At 35.6% G+C, this 24,490-nt stretch overlaps 1 protein-coding gene across 1 annotated transcript in view; it reads left to right on the top strand.

Annotated features, from left to right (window-relative positions):
• Positions 1 to 24,490, top strand: part of PPP4R2 (protein phosphatase 4 regulatory subunit 2) — a 53,771-nt gene that overhangs the window by 13,184 nt on the left and 16,097 nt on the right. The window contains exon 3 of the mRNA XM_040492157.1: positions 22,590 to 22,760. Within this exon, the coding sequence (XP_040348091.1) occupies positions 22,590 to 22,760 (171 nt within the window). The remainder of the gene's footprint in view (positions 1 to 22,589; positions 22,761 to 24,490) is intronic.

The raw sequence follows: 24,490 nt of genomic DNA, 5'->3' as shown, positions 1-24,490 counted from the left end.
ATATGACAGAAATCAATGCCACAGTCAGGATGTGGCCACTTTAAAAATTATTTTCTGACAAAATTTAGATGAGTGAATAGGTGGTAAATTTTAAATACTTAAAACTTTCAGTCTTTCATATTTTAAGTATCTTAATATGGAGACTATCATCATACTGTTCTGTTCCTTTTCCCATTTTAGTTAAGGAGAAAGTTAGAATAACTGCATATTGAGTTGAATGGATCACATGAATTAAATACTTATTGTCTCCATACTGTAAAAAAAAAGTCAGGTACACAGATTATGGAAATCAATACTGCTTTAGATAAGCCTGTCTCATTAAAAATTTTTATTTTTATTTTTATTTTCATTTTTAAAAAAAAAATTTTTTAACGTTTATTTATTTTTGAGACAGAGAGAGACACAGCATGAACGGGGGAGGGGCAGAGAGAGAGGGAGACACAGAATCGGAAGCAGGCTCCAGGCTCTGAGCCATCAGCCCAGAGCCCGACGTGGGGCTCGAACTCGCGGACCACGAGATCGTGACCTGAGCCGAAGTCGGACGCTCAACCGACTGAGCCACCCAGGCGCCCCTCATTAAACATTTTTTTATTCAAAGCACTAACAATAAGAAAAAAATCAAACTGTACCTTTAACCCGCTTCTTCTATATTAACAGAATTTTTCTATGTTATATAAATGTATGTGTTGATTCTTTAAAAAAAACCACCTAATACCAAACATCTGCAGTTTGCAGAATACTTGCTGTATTGGCTGTCTTTTCTTATCAAAACACTTCAGTTTACCTTATTGTTTTTATGGGTTGCATACTAGTCCTTTGTTTGGGGTATACTGTAATTAATTTAACCTGCCCTTCTTTGATGATTCTTTAGGTTGTTTATATTTACAGACAAGTCAAACAGTGTTTAAGTGAGCATATTTATGCTGGCACAGATGCAAGAATGGGATCTATAGGTTGAAGTCTATATTATTATTTTGACAGGTATTGCCAGTTGGCCTTCCCCCAAATTTTTTCAACCTATGCTTATACCAACAGGGTGTGCAACTTATCTCTCTAACGCAGACAGCACTGAGCATTAGGCTTTTAAATACGAAAATCTGATAGATAAAAAATAGTATCTAACTTTAACTTGTTTTGTGTCTGCATGTTTCCATTTGTCTGTTATCATTTATAGTTTCTGTCGTCCTCATTTATGAAGTTATGATTTGGTTTTCAGATTTTTATTGATAAAAATGTTAAGTATCCTGATAAAAGTTGATTCTAAATAATTATACTTTTTATGTATTTTGAGAGAGAGAGAAAGTACACATGCTGGTTGGGGTGGAGCAGAGAGAGCCAAGCAGGCTGTCTGCTGTCAGTGTGACGCCCAACATGGGGCTAGAACTCACACACTGGAACCACGAGATCATGACCTGAGCTGAAATCAAGAGTCAGATGCTTAACCGACTGAGCCACCCAGGTGCCCCTAAATAATTATACATTTTATTGTGTTAGGAATAATTTGAGTTTACGAGTCTTCAAGCAGCAAGTTGTTGTAAAAAGATGGTCATGACTGTATAGCAAAGAATAGTCTTTGTTATGGTTGGTGGATTGAATTGTTATTTCTGGTGTTTGTCTTATTAGTTACACTCTCTAGACAAGTAGTCATTTATCAGTAACAGTGACTTCAAATATATAGTCTGAGCAGTGTCTTCAATTTTAATGACTGTGTTTGAAATTTTGTCCTTATAAAAGAAATTTTTTTTCGCAGTATGGTTCTCGCCTGTTTCTTTGTGAATTGGCCAAAACAAACCACTTAGCTTACGGGAAAAAAAACCTATATTCTGCTCTTAGGTTGACTGAATACTGAGGGCATTCTGAGATTTCAAATGTCAGTAATACTCAAGCAGAAAGAATGAAATTATTTCTCACAAAAATGGACGTCTTAAGATTGTTCCTACTATCTTTAGTTTTGAATAAATACATACTTTTTTTAAATGTAAGTAAAATATTTAATCTTACCTGTGGTGTTTATGTAAGCTTATAGGACTTTGCAATAATTAGAAGTAAAAGTAATTGCAGATGTTTGAGATTTTGAGATGTGGGCTTTTTCTTTGAATTTGCATTTAATTCTATAATATATGTTTTCACTTACCTTTTTAAAAATATACATCAGTGGTTCTTAGCCTACGATGATAATGACTGGAGACATTTTTGGTTGTTACTAGTGGGGGAATGCTACTGCCACGGAATGAGTAGTGGCCAAGGTTGCTGCTGAAGATAACTCCCAACAACAGAGTATTATCAGATCCAAAATGTCAGTGATGCTGAGATTGAAAGATTCTGCTTCATAGGAAATAGCATACATCAAACTTGAAAATATGTCTTAGGGGCACCTGGGTGGCTCAGTCGTTTGAGCGTCCGACTTCAACACAGGTCATGATCTGGTGGTTCATGAGTTCGAGCCTCGCTTCGGGCTCTGTGCTGACAGCTCAGAGCCTGGAGTCTGTTTTGGATCTGTGTTTCCTTCTCTCTCTGCCCTTACCCTGCTCATACTCTGCTGTCTGCCTGTCTCTCTCTCAAAACTAAATAAATATTAAAAAAAAAATTGTTTTTAATGTGTTTTATAGTCCTTTCACCTGTAAGATAAAAACAATGGTGGGTAGGATCAAGATGTTTAACCATAGCTTCTAGCTTTACCTTTCACAATTCTATTTGAGAAACTTCATAAACTTCAATTTGAGAAGTAGATACTACTTGAGAAAGAGTTATAGTCTAATTATTAAAGTGTTACCTTTTTTGATGTTCAGTAGATGGAAATCTTAAAAGTTATGTCTTTAATCAAATGTTGCCCAGAAAATTCTGTTTCTCCTTTACTCTCAGCCTCAAAACACTTCTGACACTACGTGTGTGGGCTTTTCTTCTCCACACCGAGCAATTCTGTGACACCGCGGAGTGTCCTACAATTCAGTTCAGTTCAGACTCTCTCTCTCCCGTTTCAGATGCCAATCAGCATTCAGCTTGTTACCCATGCTTCTGAGTAGCAGGCTAAACAGAGGTTTTCATGGCTTGCTCCTTGGGTTCCATTAATTCACTAGAGTGGCTGCTCACAGAATTAAAAAAAAACTGTTTACTTAACTAGACGACCAGTTTATTACACTGGGTATTGAAGGATACAAATGAACAGCCAGATGAAGAGATACAGTGGGTGAAGTCCAGCAGGGTCCTGAACATAGAAGCTTCTGTCTCCATGGAGTGTGGGGTGCATCACCCTCCCAGCATGTGGATGCATTCTTGTTCATGATTCTGGAAGCTCTTTGAATCCATAGTTTGTAGGTTTTTATGGAGGCTCCATAATGTAGACCTGATTGATTATTCACTCCACTTCTAGCCCCTTTCCCCTCTCTGGATAATAGGGAGGGGGCGGTGCTGAAAGTTCCCAACTTCTTTTTTTTTTTTTTTTTTTTTTTGAAAGTTCCCAACTTCTGATCCCAACTTGGTCTTTGTGATGACACATCCCCAACCAGGTGCCCACCAAGAGTTACCTTAGCTGTTTCAGGCGCCTGGGTGGCTCAGTTGGTTAAGTGTCCAATTTTGGCTCAGACCATGATTGTTAGTTAGTTGGTGAGTTCAAGCCCCACACTCAGCTTTATGCTTACTTACAGTTCAGAGCCTGGATCCTGCCTTCACATGCTGTGTGTCCCTCTCTCTTTCTCTGCCCTTCCCCTGCTCATGTTCTCTCTCCCTCAAGAATAAATAAATGTTAAAAATTTTTAACAGAACAAAAACGGTTTCTGTTATTCAGGAAATTCTGAAGATTTTAGGAGCTCTATATTGGGAACTGGGGCAAAAGACTAAATAGTAGAACAAAAGATTGTCCTAATACCCCTATTTTCAAGGGTTTTAGGAGCTCTGTTAGGAATTAGGGGCGGAGACCTATATAAATTTCACAAATACATCCATTAGCTTCATGGGACTCATATACATAGGGGAGAGAGAAGCTTTAATTCCTCACTTCATTAAAAGGGTACTGTACTGGCTTTGTGTGTTAACATTAGCTACTCTGCATATACCTTGAGAGAGGGTAGGGTTAGGTACATTGAATCAGAAAGGGGTAAGTGAAAGGTAAATTATTTGTCATCTTTCATATTTAACTGCACATTAAAGTGAGGCCTATGTTAGTTATACATGCATTTCATAAACAAGCTGACAAGATCATAGCAGCAGCTGGAAGTACAAAGTGAAGAGGCCTACTAAACCTGCATATTTTAATGTAATTACTAATACTTCATTAAATACAGTACAAATGGTAAACTGGATGGAACACCGGATGAACAGATGTAGACCAGGACTCTTCTAACTAGTATGTATGGTCATTCTCCATTGTTCCCTTTGAAGTCACCCTTCTTAGCATTACTAGTTAATACCATTCCTTTTTTATCATTCTTTCATTGAGATTATTCTTTAAAATTCTTTATTGGGGCGCCTGGGTGGCTCAGTCGGTTAAGCGTCTGACTTCGGCTCAGGTCACGATCTCATAGCTTGTGAGTTCGAGCCCCGCGTTGGGCTCTGTGCTGGCAGCTCAGAGCCTGAAGCCTGCTTCAGATTCTGTGTCTCCCTCTCTCTCTGCCCCTCCCCCGTTCATGCTCTGTCTCTCTCTGTCTCAAAAATAAATAAACATTAAAAAAAATTAAAAATTCTTTATTGATTTGGGTTCATCTTACCTTTTCAGTCTTATCTTTTGCCACCATTTGTAACTTCTCCAAATTATTTGCGTTTCACTGAATATGCAATGCTCTCTTCTGCTAGTAGTATTAAATTCTAATAGCGTCTTTCTGTTGGTTGCCTCTGTTCTTCCTCGTGGCATGACCTCCACTTGTCTTTTAACATTGTTCAGATAGCTCAATTCAAATACACAGCAATCTGCTGAAAAGCTTTTCTCAGATTCCTTTTTCTTAATAGAAACTACCGTATTTCTGACATGCATTGATCACGTTTCTGTTGTAGCTGTTTGCTTACTAATCTGTTTATACTTGTGGTTCCCCAAGTGTTGAGGGCGCTGAAATTCCCTTACTGAGAATGTGGCATGAAATAGGAGCTGGATTAAATATGTAAATGGAAGAAAAATCAAAATGTTGTCTTCTTCTGTTAAAGAAATATTTTAACTTGAGAAAATAATAGAAACTATTGTTTCCAAATCATAAGGTTTCTGTATTGAAGAGAGAGAGAAGCTTGCTTTCTCTTCCCTTTTAATTTTCCCTATGTCTAGATTCTGTTTATCCTTTGTCACCTTTGCTTGTGTCTAAGCCTTCCCAGGTTTTCAAAAAAGATAGTAACTTTGCTGTTATAAATTCTCCATTTACCATTTTCTGCTGTGTATTATGGATATATTAATACAGATATTATTTCTCCTGGCTAGCTAGGTAGGCTCTTTAGAGATCATAATTTGGTTTTTGATCTTTATATCCTTCTGTGTCATATGTCACTGTTTCTTCAGTAATAGACTTGCTGTCTTATTTTGGGTTACGAGAACAAAATATCATAGATCACATGGCTTCAATAACATTATTTTCTCAAAGTTATGGAGTCTGGATATCTGAGATCAAGATGCCAGCATATTTGGGCTTCGGTTGAGGGCTGTCTTCTGGCTTGCAGAAGGCCACCTTGCTTTGTCCTCAGATGCACTGTGGGAAGAGAGGATAAGGGAGGTGTAATAGCTTGCTGTTCCCCCCTCCCGTCCCCTTCCCCATCATTAGGGTCGCATCCTCACGGTTTCGTCTATACCTAATTGCCTCCCAAAGACCTTATCTCTAAATACTGTAAGTTTATATGTTAGGGTTTCAACATAAAAATTTTGGGCGAACACATTCAGTCCATAACATTTGCAACTGATTTGTGCAATTAGTGCATCTTTCTCTGTTTTTATATCTACTGATTGAATTCAGGTGTGGATTGTTTTATAGAGATGCATTCTTGAAGTTTTTGAATTTTTTTCAGTTTTGTGAAGTAAATGTTTTAGGTACATTCTCTTTAAAGGAAAATGGGAAAGAGAAGGGACTGGGATTTATTGAAAACATACTATGTGATAATCCATACTGTGTGACATTCTGTATAAGATATGCTGGTGTGAAATTCACTGCATGCAAAAGTTCCTTTTGTTATTTTTTCACCACTTAGTTTTTGTGTAATTTCTGATTGTGCATTTTTTGTTTAGTGTTCCTTCATTCCTTAACATCTCTGTGAGATGTTACTTAAGTCAGCAAATACTCAACATATAATCTGTGCTAGGTACTGTGCTAGTTGCTGGGAATGCATTAGTGAGCAAACAAACCACAGTTGCTTTTGTTTATTATTTTGGCAGTAAGGTATTATATTTATATGATACTTTGCTTGTTGCTTTTATCAGCATTCCTGTGTATCAGACATGTTAACTTCATTTTTAAAGTTAGGACAGGTGGAAACCTTAAATGTAGTTACTTAAGTTAGTAATTTTTGTCATTTGATTCCTGAATTAACCTGTGCCATGAGCCTAAGACTAATTAGGTATTGAAGAGGTTAATCCATAATAATTTTTGTCGTACATTTCTGTATTTAAATTTTGGGTAGAGAGGGAAAGGTTTTAGTTTCCAGAGATACTAGCCTCATAATGTATGAGGTGCAGTAGAACTTTGTTAGATTACATGGGAGTAAAATTGAAATTGCTTTAAATTTCTGCTTTTTTCTTTGTATATATCAATTCCATATATTTCTCAAAATTTTGACATAATTACAAATTTTATTAAAATAAAGGTTTAACCTTAGATTTTCTTTGCTACCCAAATAAACATTTTAAGAATAAAATTTCAATGAATTTTCTTCATTGATACGTTTTTTTCCATATTTTAATATCTCTGAAATTGAATGTCTTTCAAACACCAGTAGTGGTGTTGAATTCTTAAAATAATGGGGAATCTCACAGTTGATCCTGACTTAGATTTGGTGAATATAGTGCTGTTATTACCTCTTTGAAGTTTTAGGAAAAGCACATATTTAAGTGTATTGGATAGCTTGTACGGTTTGGAAGAATCATTCATTCTTGAAAAGCAAAGTTGAGTCTGAGTATTCAGTATAAGATTGATTTAATTATTGGCATATTTCAAGTTATAAAAAGTTATAAGAAACGTAAGTTTATATTGCTCTTATATTTAGTTGGTAGTTTTCAAAAGTTCAAGTTATGAGGATTTGTGAATAAAATCATATCCTTATTTGTAAATGTTAAGAGATTTTACTTTCTAAAAATTTATAGTTGAGCAGTATACAACTTTGCAGAATCATGTTGATGGGATGAAGTTTTCTAAATGGACTAATTTTTAAAATAACTGATTTTCTTACTGATGTTAGGCATGGAGTGTTAAGAAATGTGGCTGGGTATTTAAAATGTATTGTTTTTATTATAAAAGTAGGATACCCTTGTAAAGCAATTTGAACAGTGCAGTTATTCATAAAAGAAAGAAGTGACCGTTCCTTCCATTTCTGTGCCCCAAGATGTGTTGAATTTTTATATTCATTTCAGTAAAATGCAAAACGGAAGTGAGAATTTAGTAGTAGCTTTAAAAGAAAAAAATCATAAAAAACTTTTATGGAAAAACTGAAGCATACTTGAGCGTAAACCTTTGTTTTCTAAGGAATTAAATTCATATTATTCATGAATAGCCCTTTAAAAATACTGCTAGGATCAACTTTGCTTTCTAATACTCAGTTTGAATATTTTTATTTCTCAGAAAGTTTCAGCTTAATTCAGTTTATAATTTTGTTGACTTTAAACAATTAACCTTTTTATACTTCCCTTCAAAAGAAAAAACATAGATACGATTGGCTGAAATGTACAACCTTCTTCATACTTAATAAATTCATAAATATGAATTCATTTATGAATTCAGCTATAATTTCTGATCTAGGAGAATCATGTTTTTAGGGCTGATGCAGGAACCTTATGTATTTTGAACACTGGATATTTATATTGGAAAAGATAAAATTCAAACCATAATCAAGGGATAAGGTGCAAATAAAGAAGCAAATAGCAATAAAGTTACTTTATTGGCAGTAATCTCATACAGAGGTGGTCAGTGTATATAACATCATATAGGATCTTTGACATTCTGGAGGGTTACACGCAGAGAACAAAACTAAAACCCAAATTGCCTGAATACCGTGGGTAGGCTGCTAGATTGAATGATCAAATGGTTCATTTGGGGACGTCCCCTTAGACTTGAATTAATTTTTTAGTGTCATAGCATTTTAAATATTACACCATAAGAAGTAAACTTTTAAGTTGTAGTTTGAAAATACCGAAGAGACTTTTTTCTCAGCTCAGATTTCTACTTAAAGATAGAGCCTTCAGGATGTAGCCCTCAAAAGAAAAATAGCTGTTTGAAAGCATCAGATTCATTTAAAACTATCTTGCTTGCAAGCAGGACAAACTGATTTTGGTTCTCTTAAGCCCAAAAGAAAGTGAGAAAGGAAGAGAAAGATTTTTTGGAAAGATAATGAGGTAGATAGAATTTAGAATCACAGGGAGAGTTAAACTACCAAGCCAAGGATAGGACGATGGGGTACCTTGGGGGCCTCCGCCATAGAAGTTGCTGGATCTCTCCTTCGGATTCCTGCCAAACGGGTGATTTAGTCCAATAACTTCCATTGTGTGTTCTCTCCATATTTCCCATTTCTGGAGGAAAATGTCCAATTGGCCTAACCCAGGATTAATCCATTTCTTTTTTAGAAGAGGAGGCAGGTAACATGGACAGGGAAACAGTTGGTTCTTGGAGGCCCATCTTTGTGTATTACATCCCTTTCCTAGAAAGTGGCTGGGGAACCAACTCAATTGGTGTATGCTATAATCAGCATATGTGCATATACAGTATCCCCAGTTCCTTATACAGGTAAAGTATTAAAATTATTACTTTAAAACTGGTAGGAGATTATAACTGTGACTTGGGGGAAACAACTCCTGTTCTTTTATTATGAGAAATTCATTGTCCTTACCAGGATCTCTGAATTGTTGAAATGCTTACAATTTGAAGGATAGCTTTTGCTTAAGTTCTTACCAGAATGTTCTCATAACAAAAGACGGTTCCCTCCCCAAAGATAAATTCTCTTGCATGATGCTTAGCTTCTTAGTACCTCTTAAGGGGGAAAAATGGTCTGGGGCAGAACGTAATAGTTGCTTTAAGGGAGCAATTAAATGCTTTGAGAGAAGTAGAGTAACAAGTTGATTTCTGAGGATTAGGGAAAACTTTGATACCAGAGGCAGTTAAGCTCAATTCCGCCAGAGGGAACAATAAGCAAAGGGATAGTCAGGAAAAAGTGAATGGTTATGAAGGTGTATTTGGGACAAATCAGAGTATCTTGCCGATACAAAGAATTTTGCATTTAGAGAGACCTTAGAAATTATTGAAGGTTTTTTTTTTAGCAGAAGAGAGAGAAAGCAGAGCTTTGCCTTGGGGAAACTAGTGTCTAATTCAGGTGAATTACTGGACTTTAAGGTAGAGGAAATGAGAGCTTGAAATAGGGCAGTGTTAGTGGGAATGGACATGGGAGATTCTCAAACATTGGGTTATGGTTCTGTAGACATTATCCATCATTCTCATCTTGCCTGAGTTTCTGTATAGGCTTTTCTGTTTTTTTTTTTTTTTTTTAATTTTTTTTTTCAACATTTATTTATTTTTGGGACAGAGAGAGACAGAGCATGAACAGGGGAGGGGCAGAGAGAGAGGGAGACACAGAATCAGAAACAGGCTCCAGGCTCTGAGCCATCAGCCCAGAGCCTGACGCGGGGCTCGAACTCCCGGACCGCGAGATCGTGACCTGGCTGAAGTTGGACGCTTAACCGACTGCGCCACCCAGGCGCCCCTGTATAGGCTTTGCTAAATGGTTTCTTAAAATGCAGTTTTGCTTGCCCTGTTTAGTGTCTAATCTATGCTACTAGCCATGGACGTGCTACAATGTAAATAACACGTTATTTCCCTGCTTAAAATTTTTATGCACCCTCCTCCTTGCTTAAGTTAAAATTTAAGATCTTTATTATGTTTTAAGATTCATATGATTGTGTCTCTGCTTAGCGTGATATTCCCCAATTTGCTCCCTTTGTTTTTTTCTGCTTTGCTAAACTACTTATAGTTCTCTGGTGGATCATGCTCTCTCATCTCAGTGACTTTGCTTACTATTGCCTCTCCCTGGAACAGTCTCTTTTTCTTTGTGCTCATCTTTTTAAGATCTGTACTAAGTCTGGAAAACTTTACTCCAGGTAGATAAGTCTTTAGCCCACTTCCAGTACTTTGTGATTGCTTCCATCATTATTGCATGTAGATTTTGTTTTGCTGTCTTTTTTACACTTGATCTTAGCCAAAAGGCCAAGAAGTGATGTTTTGCTGTCTTTTTTGCTTACATTGTGAATTCTATGAGGCATCTAGACTTTTTTTTTTTGTATCTTTTCCTACTGCACAGTAGCATACAGATGCATATTTGCATTGCCTTTCTTACGTTCTTTCTTTTCTTCTCTTTTTTTCTTTTTTTCTTCTTTGCCTGTAACTAGATGTCCTGACTTTCTAGGAGTATGGATTTTGAAGCCAAATGCCTAGGTTAAAATCCTGGCTCTGCCACTTACTAGTTGTGCAACCATGGGCCGGTTATTAAACGTCTTTGTTTCTTAGTTGCCTGCTGATGGTAAGATTGATGAAGTAATACTGCCTAACTCATAGGGTGGTTGTAAGGATTGAATTAATATGTCCAAAGTGCTTAGACCAGTGTCTGACATTGGTGGTTGTGTGTTTTTATTATAGATTGTAGTTCACATATGAATCTGTACTCCTTTTGCAAAAACAGTTGCACATATAGTGCTTCCAGATCTGTTTGGAAAGTGGTATTTTCCTGATTTTTTCCATACTGTAGTTGGGTTGCATTATTCCCACCAAAGCATGCTTCAGGATATTCACCAAATAATTACTGAGCACTTAACTATTTGTCAAACATATTTCTGGTAGTTGTGATATATATTTAGGTGAAGAAATATGTGGGCACATAGTAAGTGTAATAAATTGCATGTTATGTGATTGTAAGGGCAATGGAAGAATAAGAAGAGTAAGGGAAATGAGAGTTAAGGGTCAAGAGGTACTTGTAATTTTATTTTTTTTTTAACGTTTATTTATTTTTGAGAGTAAGAGGCAGTGTGAGGGGGAGAGAGACACGGAGAGAAGGAGACACAGAATTGGAAGCAGGCTCCGGGCTCTTGAGCTGTCAGCACAGAGCCTGATGTGGGGCTTGAACTCACGAAACAGTGAGATCATGACCTGAGCTGAAGCCAGACACTCAACCGACTGAGCCACCCAAGTGCCCCAAGAGGTACTTGTAATTTTAAATGCAGTGGTCAAAATAAGCCTCCTATAGAAGAAGAGCATTCCAGGGAGAGGAATCTTCCAGTGTACAAGTCCTTAAGTAAGAGTGTGTCCTGCCTTTTCACAGACTAATAAGGAGGATACTGGAGTAGACTGACCAGAGAGAGGAGGTCAGAGACGTAAAGGGGATTGGAGTTAGCTTATGTAATGCAGTGTGGACCATTGTAAGGACTTCGGCCATTACTGTGACTGAAATTGGAAGACATTGTGTAGTTTTGAACAGAGAAGTGACATTATCAGACTTAAGTGTTAGGATTGTTTTACAAACGGCTGTGCTGAAAATGCACTTTATGTAAAATAAGCTAGAAGCACAGGTTATTGAAGATTGATAGTAGCTTGGGTAGCAGGAGGTGGTGAGGATTAGTCACCTTCATTATATATATATCTGGAAGGTTTAACTGACAAGATTCCTTGTAGATAGGCTGTGGTGTATGAAAGAAAGAATGGAGTCAAGAATGACTCAAGGGTTTCCCCTAAGCGTAGAAGATGGAATTTCGTTACACCTGAAATGGAAAAGGCTGTGGCAGGGGCAATATTTGGGAAAGATAAGCATGTTCAGTTTTGGACATGATGAATGTTATGTTAATGTGGAGCAGGTGCTTGGATGGATGACTGTGGAGATCAGGAGGTATAGTTTTGGCATATAGATGGTATTTAAAATCTCCAGACTGGATCAGATCACCAAATGTAGATAGAAGAGATAATCTGAGCTTTGGATCACTCCAGAATTAAGCAGTTTGGGAAACTTGCAAAGGAAAATGAGCAGCAAAGACCAGTGAGTTAAAAGAAAACCCAAGAAAATAATTAGGAAACAGTGATCAGCTGTGTGAAATACTCTTTTAGGGCAACTAAGGATGAAGTGTGAGAAATGAACTTTGGATTTAGCAATATGGAAGTCATTGATGACTTTGTTAAGATCAGATTAATTTTAGTGGTGCAGCTGAAAGCTTGATTGCAGTGAATTTGAGAGAGAGAGGGAGACAACTCTTAAGGAATTTTCCTGCCAAGGAAAACAAATAAATGATGTGGGGGATAGGTGGTGGGTCAGTGGAGGAAAGAGGATTTTTTGAGATGGGAGAAATACTGATATATTTCCATGGTATAGTGGAAATTATTAGATATTAAAAAGTAGATATAAATGTAGTTAGTAGGAGAAAGATGGAATTACATGACTGAAGCTTTTAGGTGCACAAATGGGGAATCTGGTAAGTTAATAGATGAGAGAATGTATAGTTCATCTGTGATTACAGGAGGGAATTCAAGGTGTGTGTATATGATCCTGATAGTAGGTGGTTAAATGTGGTAGAACTTAGGAAATTTTGTTAACTGCTTCAGTTTTGTAAGTAAAACAGGAAGAGTCTGTGATGGTGAAGAACTCGATGGGGACTTGAGGAGAGAAGATACAAAATAGTTACCTATAAGGGACTGAGAGTGAATAAACTAGGGACATGTATTATCTGTCAGCGTTAATAGTGTACTTGAGTCTAACCAGCATGGTGGTGCATTTTTCTATAACTTTTGTCTTCCTCTTTCTGTGCCCAATAAATGGGCACACATGTGGTGGGGATTACCTTTAATCAGTGGAGTTGATTTTGTGAGTACAATGAAGGCAAAGAGAAACTAGAGAGTCAGCTGTATGTAAGGGGGTGATTATAATGAGTATTATAATTTAATCTGGGTAATGAAGAGAATATCAAAGGGGAGGATATCCAGGGGAGGATATCAAAGTGGTAGGATTGGTGGATTGGAGATCATGGTGGAATCAGAATTTTTGGAGCAAATGTAATATATGAAATATTTTCTAGCTCCTCAAGAACTGTAAAAAATATAACTAGCTAAGGTTTGACAATGCTAAGTGACATATACATTATTTTTTCCTATTCTCTATTCTTATCTGTTAGCTGCAACACTTCATTTATTTAGTTTCTTTAAGGGAATAGTTTTGTTAATGGTAGAGGGAGGAATATTGGTTAAAAAAATTTTCCTGTCTCTGATGAAGGGAATAAAGACATATTTTTAGGCCAGAGAGATTGCCTGAAATTGTTATAATCTATTATGTGGTAGTACATAAGATTTAGCCCAGCCATTTTGTTATAGTCTAACAGGTCTTGCTCACTGTTCCAATTCTTTCTTAGTAAATGCCACCTGGAAAGCTCTCTGCACGGCTCTGCTGTAATTCGCAGCTGCTCTCCCTGTTAAGTTTCTGAGGAGAAACAATCATTGAGTGTTTCCTAGGTGTGCGCCACTTTGCTAACAAGCACTCTACTTACAGTAGTGTTAATCCTTACAGCAGTTCTGTGAAGTAGGTACAGTTATTTCCATTTTACAGATGGGGAAACAAAGGAGGGATTATCTGTCTTCGATGAAGTGAAAAGTCTGAGCTGAAATTTGAACTCAGCCTAGCTTCCAGTTTATTTTCCTGGTTTCATATATATAGGTTGACATTCTCAAGAAGGGTTGTCTATTTCAGTGTCACGTTGAGACAGTTCTTGGACCAGAGTATAAATTGTTCTTGCACTAGATGCTGTGCTTTTAATGATGTTTTTTCTTCCTTTGGGGAGTATGTAGAAAATAGAAAAATGCTAAGTAATTAGATTTTTATTTAATTAGTAATTTTAGAGTAGCACATAACTCTGGGGCATATTTCAAAACATGAGTAAAAATAATCTGTATGTGATACAGCACAAAATAGACACATATCAGACAATTAAAAGCCACTATTGCAAATACTGTTTAAGACTGTTTGAGCCTCATCTTCAAACTCAAGATTCTCCAAGATGAGGGGCGCCTGGGTGGCTCAGTCGGTTAAGTGTCTGACTTCAGCTCAGTTCATGATTCGCCATTTGTGAGTTTAAGCCCGGTGTCGGGCTCTGTGCTGACACCTCAGAGCCTGGAGCCTGCTTAAGGATTGTGTCTCCCTCTCTCTGTGCCCTCCCCTGTTCATGTGCTGTCTCTCTCTTTCAAAAATATATAAACATTAAAAAAATTTTTTTAAAGATTCTCCAAGATGAAACCTGTGTACTAAAATGTACAGTAATCTCCTGCCACCTGTGGATGTGTAACCTCATTTTTATATTTCAATAATAAATTGTAAAGCCTTAATCATTTACTGTATAGAATATATTGCAGTCTTCTTAGAAAAAACCCAAACTATTACTGATTCTTTGTTTTGCAGCACATGAGTTTGTCTCTGAGTCGGGGTAGAAAGATTTGTTGTTGGTTTTTTACCTCTACCTTTCTCCATATGCAGAAGACTACACCTGAGAAAAATTAAGGTCAGATCTTCACAAAACATTTTCCCGTACAGTTGGAAGTGACTCATGAGGTAGATTTTAATGTTAAAGAACATTTTATTCATTTCTTAAATGAATCCTCTGCATTTTAGAAATTGTCTCTGCCATTGAAAAATATATATGCGTATTATTTTATTCTTCAAATTTTGTGAGTCTTTGATCTTGCAGTTACCATTTTCCAGCCTTACTAAATTTCAGGAACCAATGTAGTCCTCAAAAAAAGGAATTGTGTATTGCATTAGTACTAAGTGTGTTTGTTGAGGGGGCAGTCCCCCCCCCCCCCGGTTCATTTGGCATTGTCTGGGGACCTTTTTGGTTGTGATCACTCAGGGTGGGAGTGCTACAGGAAGTTCTCTTATAACTTGGAACTGTCTAGCCCAAAATGTCACTAATGGTAAGTTTGAGAAATTTGATCTCATTAAAGTGTCTTCTACTTTTAGGTCCTGTATCTTTCCACTTTGTTTTTCCATACTCCACTCATCCTTCTAAGGTCTAGCTTACAGTCCCACTTTGTCCTGAAGCTTTTCCTAGATAGCTCTAAGCCTACATTTCATGTTTCCTTTCTTTAGATTCTGTTGTACCATCACTAAATCTCTACAACCAGTAGTTTCTGATGTCTTATTTGTTTATTGTCATTGTATCTTGTTTTCTAAAGTCATATTAGTGGAAGATCAGGTTGTATTTTTTCTGGGCTGTTGTTGACTTAGATGTGTAGTATGAGTTGGTAGAATGAAAAAAGGGCCCAGGGCCTACCTAGGCTCTGGCAAATGTAGCAGTGGAGAAAAGGACCATTTCCTGTGGTTGGGAATTTGGAGTTGTTAATTTATGAATTGTGGTGAAAGTGATAGCAGTAGTGGTGAAAGTGGAGAGAAGAGTGACCACCCCCTCCTAGAAGGGGCAGAGTAGATCCACCTCAGCCATAAAGCTAGGGCTATTAGAAAACCTCAGTACCCTCTGAGTTCTGAATTGGCTTTCTTCAGCCTGAGCTGTGCTGTTAGAGATGTATTTTTGTTTGATTTAGCTGTTTTTATGGGAGAGTGAAGGGTTCATGTTTGTATAGTAATAAATTTTAGAAAGATTTTCAGTAAGGGGTTAAAGGGGTTAGCTCAGAGTTAAGTATAAATCAAGCTAATCAGAATACACTGTTTCTTCACCTTTTTGTTTTAATTGGTAGGGAGAGATGGGTGAGTGGAGGAAAGTAACTTGACTCTTTAGACATGTTAGAATCCTTATCATTGAATGTAAAAGTTGCCAAAGAAGAAACCCAAGTTCATGCTGAGGTATTACCTGAACGTTTGTGTTACCTCTTGAAGCTTTCTTTTCCATCAGATTGGATCCTTGATGTGTACAACTATCATGAGATTTTTAGTACTCTTTTTCTTAATGTTTATTTTGAGAGAAAGAGCACGTGGATGTAGGGGAGGGGCAGAGAGAGAGAGAGAGAGAGAGAGAGAGAGAATCCCAAGCAGGTTCAGCATAGGGCTTGATCTCACCATGGTGAGATCATGATCAGAGCTGAAATCGAGAGTCAAGTCGGAAGCTTAAACATCTCAGCTGAGCCACCCAGGCGACCTGAGATATTTAGTACTCTTAATTTGAAAGATTCACTTTTCAGTGTTTGTGTTAGAAAGAAATGTATTGCTTTGGAACAGGTACATACCATGCCACCTTCAGATAAGTGTTTGTTCAAGAAAATGTGTAACATTTGAAGGGTAATTTCAAAATAGGAACAATTAGATAAATATTTTAGTGTCACTTCAAAATCTATATAAAAAGTTTTCATTATTTTAAGCAGTCAGTACAGAATGGGAATCTGAAAGTTATGTTCACACTTAATGTCACATAGTAATTTCCTTTTTCTGTGAGTAAGAAAAAGATATTTTAAAGGGATAGGGAGGGACAGTGGTTCTTGATTGGGAACAATTTTTGTCTTCTAGGTAACATTTGGTAATATTTTTAGACGTTTATGGTTGTCAAGACTTCTGAGAGTGGGGATTGGGTACGACTGACTTCTAGCGGTAGAGGCCATGGATGCTGCTCAACATCCTGTAGTACACAGGACATTCCCCTGTGACCAAGAATGATCAGGCTCACCGTGTCAGTGAAGCCAAAGTTGAGAACCCCAGGATGAGAGGATTGCAGAGAACCTGTTCAAAAACAAAAGAATGTTCTTGTGAACAGTGAACATAGGTTAAAATACTCAGGTTTACTAGCAGTGAATGAAGTGCATATTAAAGTGTTTTTCTACTATTAAATTAACAGGAGTTTTGAAAGATTTTAATATTTTAGTGAAATAGGTGTTAATATACTGTTGGCCCTATACAGTAGTACAGCATTTCTGAGAGGCTCTTGAAAGTATGTATCAAAAGTTGCTATTTATATTTTAAAGTTTTGACTCCGTAATTCCACTGATGGTAATCTATCCTAAAGTAATAAAACAGATCCCTCCATTAGGATGTTAATCACAATTACTTCTCATTGTAATGAGCTGGAAACAAACCTAACTCTTCTTAAAATGGTGGCGATTAAATAAATAATAGTGCAACTATATATGATACAGATTAAAAATCCTTCTTTCAAAGACTGTTGATCATGTGACACTACCTATATAGTGAATAAGGAGGGAAAGAAGGATATCAAACTAAGGATGCCAAATTTTAATAAATGAGTAGAACAAAGTTTAGTGAAAAATACACTAAAATGTACTTTAATAATGATTAATGAGCAGTTTATGGGCAGTTTTCATTTTATTTTCTGTTTTCTAATTTTTTATGACTGTACCATTAATCAGAAAAAATTGTTTTTACACTCTAGTAAAATTTTATACTAGTCCTATAATTTCTTAGGGTATTTCCTGATTAATCTGTCCTTTCCCATATACCTAGTTTCCTTTTGTGTTGCGTCTATGTCTGGTCTCTCTTCTGTATTTTATTCGCTCAGTTAATTGATGAAGTATAATATATCGTATAATCATGATGAAAAGGGAAGGTTCTCTTGAACTAGTAATTTGTATTTTAAAGTTCTTAAAAATCTTGTCATTTTGTGTAAGCAGTTCACAATGTACTCTTATTTTTGCCATGTGATTTTGCTCATGTGATTGAATATTCAGATTAAATTTACTTAGTTTTGCTCTCTCCTGTCATGCAAAAATTCTGACACTTTGTCACCTGACTTAAATAGCTGCCTTTTGAAGATTGTTTTATAAGCCTGTCACCTTGTGTGATTGATCAGCCTCCTTAATTTTTTTGTTTTTATTCATTCTTCCCATATTCCCTTTTTGATATTTCCAAATGGTGTAATATTTGGTATCCCTTGGAGGTAATAGGCCTCTCCTGTGCTGTCTTGTGTTAGCTTCCCACACATTGTGTGGCAACCAGTGAGGCTGAGTAGGAGTGATCTTAATAGAATTTGGAACTGTAAGAGGCAGCAAATTAAAAGATGGTGGTCACTGGTCACTAAAATGTTTTAGAACCAGCTGAGAAAATAAGAGATGGCTTTTCTGCCCTTGAGCCTCTAAAAAATACCTTTAACTCGAGAATTGTGAGGGAAACATGTTTGTTTTGGAATAGACTTGTAAGTTCCTATAGAGGAAAAAAGTGTGTGATGTTTTATTGAGGGATATCTTCATTAGTGATGTGAGTTGTGCCTTTTTAGAAGAGAAACTGCGTAAAGAGAAAAATGGAAAGATAAGAAAATGAGGGGAGATGAGGTTACTTTAAAAAGAGTAATAAATTTCAGTAAATTCTTGAGTTAATCTTAGCAAAGTAGAGTAAATTGTATTTTATTCTTTGGAAATTTTTTATGTGGAGGAATTGATTCTAAAGTTGAAAATGTGTTTCGTGAGCATCTGTTTAGAACAATTTTATTTTCATTTGAAAAATAAGGTGTTTTTGTTCATTTCTAGTTTCTACTCAACCAGTGAGTACATTCTGAATAAAAAAATTTTTTTTGTTGCCAGATTCTTAATTGATTTGATCATGGCCTGTTTTTTGTGGTCAAATTATATAATATTCAGGGAAGCATTTTCTGTTTTTGTTTTTTTAATTTTTTTTTTTTAACGTTTATTTATTTTTGAGACAGAGAGAGACAGAGCATGAACGGGGGAGGGTCAGAGAGAGAGGGAGACACAGAATCTGGAACAGGCTCCAGGCTCTGAGCAGTTGGCACAGAGCCCGACGCGGGGCTCGAACCCACATACCGCGAGATTGTGACCTGAGCCGAAGTTGGACGCTTAACCGACTGAGCCACCCAGGCGCCCCGTGTTTTTGTTTTTAATCATGTAGTTGTAGTGAAACAAAAAGTTGCACCTTTCAACATTCTGCAGAAGTGGTTTTTCATCTTTATATGGTGTAGTAACTTCTGAATTGCGTCTCTTGGATCTAATTCTTAAAATACAGTATTTACAAAATTTAGATTATGGGACTTATTCTTGGCTGGTAAGTTAATATGATACTTTTTGAATATCCCCATAGTTTGCTTGTGTGGGCTGTATCTTTTCCGTTAATGTGTGTGGCTGTTTTTTGGGGTTTGTGTTTGTGGGTTTTTTGAGTTTTTTTGTTTTTGTTTTTTAAATCTTGGGTGGATTGACAAGTGGTTAATGGAAAGATGGGAAAACTCCTGTGTGTGTATAGAAATCCTAATTCATAAAGTAGATTATTACTTAGTGGCTTTATTAAAACTATAAAAATTTTTAATTTAAGAAATAAAAAGCATAAGTGTTCTCTTTCAGTAATCTTCCTTGGTGAATTCCTCTGGGGAGCCTAGTGAAATTTAGAGATAAATTGTAGTAACCACTGGCAATTGTATGTTAATCAGAAATTAATATAAGGCATGTCAAAAATTATAATATGCTGCCTCTGCTCGTTAAACCTTGAATTCCCCTTCCCAAAATAGACCAGGGAATGGAAGAAAGGTGATCGTGCAAATAGCTTTTGTTAATCATCCTCAACAAAATTTTTTAGTGTCAATGCCATTTATATACCATGTAATTTAACTCATTTAATAGAATGGAATTGTCAGGTCACGTGTTAACTCTGTGTTTAACTTTTTGAGGTACTGCCAAACTATTTTCCCACAGTGGCTATAGCATTTTGCATTCCCTCCAACAATGTATAGATTTCCAATTTCCTTACATCCTCCCCAACACTTGTTATTGTCCATCTGTTTTCATTATACACCCCTTAGTGGATGTGAAATAATGTCTTGTGGTTTTGATTTGTGTTTCCCTAATGGATAATAATGTTAAGCATCTTTTAACATGTTTTTTTGGCCATTTATCTTCTTTGGAGAAATGCCTATTTGGGTCTTTTGTTCATTTTCTAACACTTTTGGTGTAAAATACATATAAAAATTTTAGTATTTTAAGTGTATAATTTGGTGACTTTAAATACATTCAGAGCTTGTGCCGCCATCTTCATTATCCATGTCCAAGCCTTTTTTGTCTTGCCAAACTGACACCCTGTTCCCATGTAACAGTAACACCTCTCCCTTCCCCCAGCTCTTGGCTAATGCCTTTCTGCTCCTTGCCTCTTTGAATTCATTTTAGATTCCTCATATAAGTGAAACCATAAAATTTGTTGTTTTGTGTCTGTCTTATTTCATGTAGCATATTATGTTCAAGATTAATCAAAGTTGTAGCATGTGCCAGAATTTCCTTCTAGTTTAAGTCCTAATAATATGCCATTGTTTGTATATATACCACATTTTGTTTATCCATTCTTCTGTTGACTGATGGTAGTTTCTACCTTTTGGCTATTGTGAGTATTACTGCTTTGTGAGTTGGTGTACAAACATCTTTTGGGTATCTACTCAGAAATGGAATAACTGATCATCTAATAATTCTTTGATTTTTTTTTTTTTTTTTTTGAGAAATCACCGTCCTGTGCCACAGTGGCTGCATCATTTTGCATGCCCACCAGCCAGTGCACAAGGTTTCCAGTTCCTCTACATCTTCAGCAGAGATATTTGTTATTTTCTGTTTTTGTTTTTGTTTTTTTGGAATCCAGTCACCCTAATGGATGTGAAGTTCTGTCTCATGGTTTTGATGTATGTTATCGTAATGATTAGTGATGTTGAGCATCTTTGCATGTGCTTATGGGTCATTGGTATATCTTTGGAGAAATATCTACTCAAATACTTCACCCATTGTTTTCACTGGATTGTGGCCCTTTCCCTGCTGAGTTGTAGGAGTTGTTTTTACCTCCTGGATAGTAATAATACCTCATGGGGGAGATTATTTGCAAGTATTTTCTTCCATGTTGTGGGTTGCATTTTCACTTTTGTTGATAGTGTCCTTTGAGACACAAAAAGGTTTTGATTTTGATGTAGTGTAATTTTTTTTTTTTTTTTTTTGCTGTCACATAATATTGTTGACGTCAACAGTGACTGATTTTGAAATGTCCTGGGAACGTATACGAAACCTCAGCTCACACTGAAAAGCATTTTCTAGAATTTTCATTTTTTGTTTTGAAGTTCGCATTTTATTGTTGACCACAAATATTTTAGTTCTTTCTCTTCAAGTCATTCATTTTTGAGAAAATGTCCACCACATTCTCTTGTTCTGAAATAGCCTTATTTGTTTGACAGTCCTTTCAAGCAAAAGTGGCCTTCTATGATAGCAGCTAGTTCCACTGGCAACAGTATTCAGCTGTTGTTCCTTGACGTGTCTGTAGTATTTTCCTATGCAGCAGAAGTTTTTTTTATGTATACTTTTCATTTTATTACTCAGAATATTAGATGTGTATTCAGAGGTTGAGAATTAATAAAATGAGTAATTTTTTTTGTTTTATTAAACATTAAGTGAAAGGGTTTTTGTTTTACTGTGAATTTGGTGGTGAAGAAGATGATGACTACTAGTAGATACAAGTTTTGTACTGTTACCTTGATTTGTGCTGAAGTATCTTCATTTTCCCACTGCTCTTTTTGCACTACCAAGACAAATGTTAACACGGTAAAAACAAAAAAAAAGTTTGGCCTCTTCAACTATACTTTGAGAATAGCTGTCCTGGTTTTTAGGATTGTGGATGGAAGGGAAAGGTGATCGCAGATTAGCATCCCCCTTATTTTGCTTAAGATTGATCTGCTGCCACTAATGGTTTTACTTTCTGTGTGGGGAATTGGTTCACATTCCTGATTTTTGGATCTCCTGGAATTTAGACTATTTAGGCAGGTAGCATCCCAATTTTTTTTTTTATATTAGTGGGAAAATGTGAGAGGATAGGAATAAAAATATATTTATATTAGTAAATGAATAGATATTAAAAGCACGTAAAGAAATTATGTATTTTTACTTTGTAGATACATATTGTATAGAACCTGTGATATATATACTTTGTTAAAAGACATAAGATTCTGAAAATACTAGCTGAAAGTTAAAGGAGAAATTGAAGTTTATTTTGCTGTTTAACATAGATAAAAGACAAGAAGCTTATAGAGTCATTTTGACTTCTTTATTTAAAATTACAAATGTGAACTTGCTCTAATTTCTAATAACCTATTTAAGATGGGACAGTAACACCTCCCTGGTTAGGTTTGTTATGAGCAATAGAGTCAAAACAAAACTGTTTTAAAATGCTAGTAATGAGACATAGCACACAGTAGCCTTTCAGCCTGAGATAGTTCTTTTTAAAGCTTTTTATTAGAGATTTGGGTGTCGTTTGGGTCAGGAGTGGGGAGAATTGGACATAACTAGTTTGGAGCTTCTGAGTCAAATTCATCAGATGCAGTCCTGGTATATGTTACTGAAAACGATACTCTCACTGCTACTTATTCAGATCTTCATTTTGTTACCATTCGTGTCATGATAAATTCTGTGTTTGTGGTTTGTGTTGAAGAGTTATAAAGCTACATAATAATGTTTTTTTTGTTTTGTTTTGTTTTTTGCTTATAGGATTCAGTGGTCCCAATTTAAAGGCTATTTTATTTTCAAACTGGAGAAAGTGATGGATGATTTTCGAACTTCAGCTCCTGAACCAAGAGGTCCTCCCAACCCTAATGTCGAATATATTCCCTTTGATGAAATGAAGGAAAGAATACTGAAAATTGTCACTGGATTTAATGGGTATGCACTTAATACTATTTTAAAGGTTTACTTTTTAGCAGAACATTATGGATTTTTATTTACGCTTTGTGCATTGATTATCCATTAAATAAGTTCTGTGTCTTTGGTGACATTTAGTAGTTACTGATTTTTAGCTTACAAGTATTTAAAATAATTACAGCATTTTAATGTATTTAATTTGTTTAACTTGAACTACCTTTATGGGTATCATTGGCATTTGAACTTTAAATGGGTATGACAGTGAAAACATGGAGGAAATATGTTAGTTTTTGCTTTCCATTTTATATGTGATACTATAAGTCATTATATTTTATCTAGAACCTGTATATCATTGAGATAAATGACACCTTTTTGAAAATGAAAAATAACAATTTATGTACATATTCCCCTTGGAACTTTTTACTTAAAAAAATTTTTTTGGAGTTCCCCTTTTACTCCCAAGTAAGAAGTAACTGTTCTTAGCCCTTTGTAAAACATTGCATTGAAAAGATACACTGCACTAAAATAAAACTACTATTTTAAAAAATGTTGCTGCATGTCATATTCTGTGTCATTTTAATATTTTTCTTTTTAGGACTTTGTATTGGGGTTCCTTTTGAAGGGAAGAAGTATTTATGAAGTTGAATTGTTCAGTATTTACATTGGCAATAGCAGTTTGGAGTGTGGGTTGGCAATACCAAATTTAATGAACTGTGGATATGTTAACTGAATTCATATTTGGGCTAGGGAGTTTCATTTGTAAGTATTTTTAGGTAGCATAAACAGTCTCATTTTTTCCCTTCAGATATTTAAACACATGGATTTGCACCAAGATAGTGTAATTCAGTTAATTCTTTATATGTTATGTTTTTGTGCCATTGAGTTTTGCTTAAAATAACACATCCTTCGGCTTTGGTTTGAGATAAGTCACTAAAATACTTCCTTGGAGGTAGAATTTACGGCTGTATGTTTGAACTGCCTTTGTGGGTTTGGGGTGGGAGGGAGACATATTTTGACTTTGTACCCTTTTGTACTTTTGTACTGTACTGAAAATTACTGATCTGTATTCATTAATTTCTTTTTTAATAATAGTATATTTTAAATGCTCATACCAAAGAAAGTCACATGCTATATATTAGAAGTATGTTGCATAAGATTTATTCTTGATCTGAGTTACTCACGGTAAGAATGCTTTTTGGGGATATTTATAAATAGTGTATAGGTAGATAGTATTTACATGTTATGGTAACTTTTATTTTAGTAAGTTATGGCTACCATTTAAAAATAAGAGTTAAGGTAAAACAAGTGATACCACATATACTACTGCATTGTTGATGTTAAGCTAATTTACTTTTGATTCTCAATTAGTAATACCATTTTTCTTTCTTTCAAATTAAAATGGACTGGATAGGTAGGTTATTAAATAAATCTAAATATTTATAATCTCTTAGTCTATAAAATAGGTAATTGACTTCTGAAAATGATTTGAGCAATCATTTAAATACCTAAGTATACTTAAGATGTAATTGCTTTTAAAACATTTTTCATCCTTGAACTGTAAGTATTTTGAACTTACATTGTTTTTAATTTGATGTTTCAGAATAGTAGTTATGAATCCTTTTCCCTAATCAGGCAGGATCCAAGTCTTATTAATCAGTGGTAAATAATTTTCAGTTTTTACTTAAGCTTTTTTTTTTTTTTTAATTTTTTTTCAATGTTTTTTATTTATTTTTTGGACAGAGAGAGACAGA

This window comes from Herpailurus yagouaroundi, unplaced genomic scaffold (assembly GCF_014898765.1).
Source record: "Herpailurus yagouaroundi ecotype Mexico unplaced genomic scaffold, PumYag 183, whole genome shotgun sequence".
Lineage (NCBI taxonomy): Eukaryota > Metazoa > Chordata > Mammalia > Carnivora > Felidae > Herpailurus > Herpailurus yagouaroundi.
Note: the sequence above shows the minus strand (reverse complement) of the source record. Positions and strands in the feature narration are given on the sequence as shown.